Here is a 5,101-nt window from a genome sequence, read left to right as displayed (position 1 = left end):
GATCATGGTGCAGACCTTGTAGAGCTGTGACGAGGACTGCATGTGACAGCGAATGCAGAGCACCAAGCACGGTGCCTAGTGCAAAGTAATTGCTCAGTAAATGCCAGCTGCGCCTCATTAAGAATGCCACAGTAAACACATGAAGAGAGCTGGGGAGACAGCAGGAAATTCTACCTGCAGGAGAGAGTCTTGGAAGGTTTCACGGAGGAGGTGACATATGAGTTGGGCTCTGTGGGATGAGTAGGCGTTTATGGTCAGATGCCTGGGGAATTCAGTTCAGCAAATGTCTATGTGGTGTGTGCGGACATGCCAAAGCAGGTACCAAAACTTAAGGAAAAGAAAAGTCAGTCCACCCCGGCCAAGGAAGCCTTAGCGAGCTGCCACATCTGCAGGGAGAGAGTTGTAACCTTCCGGTGCGCAGGGCAGAAAAACTGTGGAAAACTGCTCAGGTCATGACACCATATGTCAAGGACTGTGACCAAGAATCGCATGTACTTGGAAGAAAATGGAGACAGAAGGTTCATTCAGCTTTTTTGGCCACGGGAGTTTTGATAAGTCCTTCGAACCGTTGGTGGTGGCAGGCCAGTTACATGAGTGCATTTGTATGTGTTGCCTGTGAGTTGAGAGGCCAAGCGTCAGAGACAAGGTTTGAATTTAAATGCTTCATCTCTCCAGTCCACTCTGGTCTTCACGAGCGACCCTCCCCGTCACCTCCCAGACAGGCAGCTCTCTCCTCTCCGTGATGGAAACAGCTCTAGTAGCGCTCCCTGGGCCAGGCCACCCGCGGCCTCTGGCTTGCTGTGCTCCCACAGCCCTCTGGAGCTCTCGCCTGCGCTGGGCGCCAGCCCCAAGCCCCAGGGTCCCAGCCTCCCTGAGCAGCAGGTCCCTGGCTTCTGCCGCCTGCGTCCTTCACAGTAGGTGAGCAGGGACCCTTTGGAGTCAGCTTCCCCAGGCCTGTCGCTTGTGGATAGGGTGTGGCAATGAGTTGAAAATCTGTGGAAGCAGAGGAAGAAAAGAAACTGCCACTGCCTGTTTTCTAGGTCCTCTCCCAGGTCTCAGACTTCTCACTGTGTCCTCACGTGGTGGAAGGGGCGAAGGAGCTCTCTGGGGTCACGTTATAAGGGCACTGATCCCATTCATGAGGGCTCCGCCCTCGCGACCATCACCTCCCAAAGGTCCTGCCCCCTAACAGCATCGCATTGGGTGCTAAGATTCCAACGTGAATTTTGGCTAGACACAAACATTCAGACTAGAATCATGTGCCACAAACGTTTCAGTCAGTGACAGACTGCCTATATGACAGCGGTCCCATAAGATTATTATAAGCTGAAAAATTCCTATTGCCTGGTGACATCATAGCCCATGACTTTGGAGGATTTGCCAAGGATGAAGAGGTTGCAGAAACCACCAGGGCTGTGGCTGAGATGACAAACAACTTTAACCAGAGCGTGGACACGGATGACATTGAAGAGCTCCTAGATGACATTGAGGTAGCTCCTGAGGAAGTGGCCGATGAGGTGCTGGAGCTGGAATGGGAATAAGTTGCTAAAGAAGAGGCAAGAGAAAAGGAAACCGCAGGAGAAGAAGAAGAAGAAGAATCTCCAAGAAAATTCACCGTGAAAGGTTTAGCAGAAGCTTTTGCTGACCTCAGTAAGCTCCTCAAAAAGTTCGAACACAGGGACCCCAACACCGAAAGGTTTTCATTAATAGAGAGAGAGGATCTTGGTGTATTATCTGCTTACAAGCAAATATGATGAAAAAAAAGAAAGAAACCAAGCAAGCAACCATGGAAATATTTCTGAAAAGAGTGACAGACACCTCCTCAAGAAATGCCTCAGGCAGGTCTTTCAGGAGGTGTTCCAGAAGAAGGCATTGTCATAGGCCGTAGGAGGTGACAGCTCCGCGCGTGTCATTGCCCCTGAAGACCTTCCCGTGGGACAAGATGCGGAGGTGGGAGACAGTGATACTGATGATCCCTGTGTAGGCCTCGGCTAATGTGTGTGTTTGCGTTTTAGTTTTTTTAAAAAAATAAAGTTTAAAAAGTAAAAAACGTTTTAATATTTTTAAATAGAAAAGAGCTTATAGAGCAAGGATATCAAGAAAAAATCTTCGTACAGCTGTACAATGTGTGTTTTAAGCTAGGTGTTATTACAAAAGAGCCACGTTTTGAAAAATTGAAACCTTTCTACAGTACAGCAAAATTGTGAGCGAACGTTAGTTTATTAAAGAAGAAAGAAGATATCTTTGTTGTAGACTTAGTGTGTCCTAAGTGGACAGCGTTTATAACGTCTTCAGTGGCGTACGGTGACGTCCCAGGCCTTCACACCCACTCACCCTCACTCACGACTCCCCCAGAGCAGCTTCCAGTCCTACCAGCTCCTTTCACGGTGAGTGCCCTGTGCAGGTAGCTCCTGAGCTTATAGAGCTTTTCCATGTTGGATGTGTTTAGATACACAAGTACTTACCGTTGTGTGACAGTTGTCTACAGCATTAAGTACAGTGACACGCTGTACGGGCTTGTAGCCAGGAGCAGCAGGCTGGACCATACAGCCTAGATGTGCAGTAGCCTGTCCCACATGGGTTGGTGTGAATGCGCTCTGTGGTGTTCACACAACGTAGTCACCTAATGACACATTTCTCAGAACGTACCCCATCACTAAGCGACACGTGACTGGATGGCACACCTGCCTCTCCCGGTCCACCTCTCTCCTTTCTCCTTCCCCAGCTGGAGCGGCCTGCGAGGCGTGATGTTCCCTGTCATCTCCATGTTACAGAGGCAAAAACTGAGACCTAATTGAAGTCACCGATGGCACAGGGTCACAGAGTTAGGGAAAAGGGGCAGCAGGACGCAGACCCAGGCGGTCCTGCCCCAGAGCCCACTCACGTCACTGCTGGCCCGGGCTGGCCTCCCACGCACTGCTTAGTACGTGTTCAGGCCAACAAGTGAGTTACTTCTGCATGGTGCTGTTTAGAGGGCAAACCCAGCAGACCATAGGGAAGAGGCCATGGCGTCCTCGTGGCTCACGGGTGTGGAATGCTGGGCATTTTAGTGGCACTGTGACCCACCTGGGGTTCAATAGCAAACACTTCTGTGTGTCTCTTAATGGGCCGTCAGATTTGCTTTTATAATTGTGCTCCTGCTTGGGAATAAAATTACCTTGGAGAGCCCCCGTCCCCAACCATTCTTTTTTAAGTCACGGGTAGCTGGGGGCATCCCCTAAGTCCAGGCAGCAGTGCGGGGGAGGGGGGAGGGGCGAAGCTGCTAAATAATCGGAAGCCTTGTGGCTGTGGCAGCCATGGGCAGCCATCCATGGCCACAGCAGAGCAGCATGTGTCACCCTTACAGAATGGCTTCACAAAACCCTTCAGATTCATTCAGAAAAATGGAATTTGGGAAAGACTTATCTTTAGAAAATTACTTACTATCTTAAACTTTGTTGTTATGTGAAGAGAACCACTCCTGTGTAACAGTTTTTCTTTGCCGGGTTCAACCCTATTTGACAGATGCAGGGACCGAGGTTCTGAAGGGTCTAGTGACTGACCCAAGGCCGCATATCGAGAGCTGGTTTGGAGAAGCTAAAACCACAACGCCTGATTTTATTCCGTCTCCTCTAAGATCTTAGAACTAGTTTTAAAAATCTGACTCGCATTTTTTTGTGTGTGTGTGCAAGATAAATGTCCCATGAACAGGATTCGTGGAACCCTCAGGTGTGGGCCTCACCTGGAGCAGGTAGCGGGATCCCAGTTCTCTGAGCAACAGGGTACTGGGTGGGAAGGGGGTTCAGCACAGGCTGCCAGGAAATGAGGGGTCGGGCTGCCTGGGAAGCTGTGCCAAATGCGTATTCCCTGTCACACGGGTGCAGATTGGAGGGACATTTGGGGACTCTCCATGAATCCAGCAGAGAAAGTTCTCACAGCAAGCCAGGCGGCCAGGCTGGGGACCGAGGGCTGGACATAAGGCTGTTTTCGGAGGTGAGGCCACCAACAGGCCACCTTCATCCTGCCAGCCCTGTGTCCCCCTGCAGCCCCCCTTCCCTCTTCTGTCCCGATGAGCCCCGTGTGCCAGCAGGCGAGAGGGACCTCAGCTCCCAGATTGGTATCCAAGGCCCGCACAGTTGGGCCGGATCTTACCCTCATGATCCCAGCCACCTCTGTCCCCCAGCAGGTTCTAGCCTCCTAGGTGGGTCTCCTTCCGGTTCCTTTCCTGCCTATGTTGCAAGCAAGGACTAAGACCTCCCCTGCACTGTCTATGGGGCCGAGGGACTTATTCCGCCTCATGGGTGGTTATGAGGTTTAAATGTCACAATTCACCTAAACCTTCAGCACTGAACTTGACCTGTGTACAGAATATTCGTGACAGTTGCTATAGAGCCTGCTCTGCTGCCAGGCCATGTGGTCATGGGAGGGGCCGTCAGAGTCTCCACCAAGGCTGAAAGCTCTTACTGGTCTTCCCCCACAGCCTAGAACCCTCGGTCTGCTCATGACCAGCAGAGCCAGTGACTGCAAAGAGATGTAGAGACAAAAACGATCCTAGGGTCCTAGGGGGCCTTCCCCCTAATTCAGGGATGTTTTGTAAGCAGCCTCTTATACACCAATCAGTTCTAAGGCACGGTCCTTATCCAGTGGTTCAGTTCCACAGATTTCGTTTTCTGGGTCCTTCCTGTCGTTTTCTGAGCTTGCTGCTAGGCGCTGGGGGCAGATGCCCAGCTCATGGCTCAGCCCTGGAGAAGGAGCTCCCCATCCATGTGGGTGCTGGAAAGAGCTGAGTTGTCCGTGGTGTGACCCAGGGGACTGTGTGTGTCACCTGTTGCCCTGACTCCCCTGAACCCAGCTCCAAAGAGAAAGGAACAATAACCGGGGGTGGATGAAGGTGGCCTGTTGGTGGCCTCACCTCCGAAGAGAGCCTTATGTCCAGCCCTTGGTCCCCAGCCCGGCCGCCTGGCTCACCTGAGACTTGGTAATGGCGCCATCTGTCACTTTGCATCTTGCGTTGCCAGTTCCTCCTGACCATCACCCTGAGGTGCGGTATTGTCGCCGTCTCACAAAGGAAGTGGTCGAGGTTTGGGGGAGTTGAGTCACTTGGCCGCTGTCCTGCAGCTTG

At 51.7% G+C, this 5,101-nt stretch overlaps 1 protein-coding gene across 1 annotated transcript in view; it reads left to right on the top strand.

Annotated features, from left to right (window-relative positions):
• The window catches only part of LOC105294416 (kazrin-like), a 30,192-nt gene that overhangs the window by 3,255 nt on the left and 21,836 nt on the right, over positions 1 to 5,101 (top strand). Inside the window, exon 3 of the mRNA XM_011363619.2 lies at positions 1,360 to 1,517. Within this exon, the coding sequence (XP_011361921.2) occupies positions 1,360 to 1,517 (158 nt within the window). The remainder of the gene's footprint in view (positions 1 to 1,359; positions 1,518 to 5,101) is intronic.

Source organism: Pteropus vampyrus, unplaced genomic scaffold, assembly GCF_000151845.1.
Source record: "Pteropus vampyrus isolate Shadow unplaced genomic scaffold, Pvam_2.0 Scaffold86, whole genome shotgun sequence".
Classification (NCBI taxonomy): domain Eukaryota; kingdom Metazoa; phylum Chordata; class Mammalia; order Chiroptera; family Pteropodidae; genus Pteropus; species Pteropus vampyrus.
Note: the sequence above shows the minus strand (reverse complement) of the source record. Positions and strands in the feature narration are given on the sequence as shown.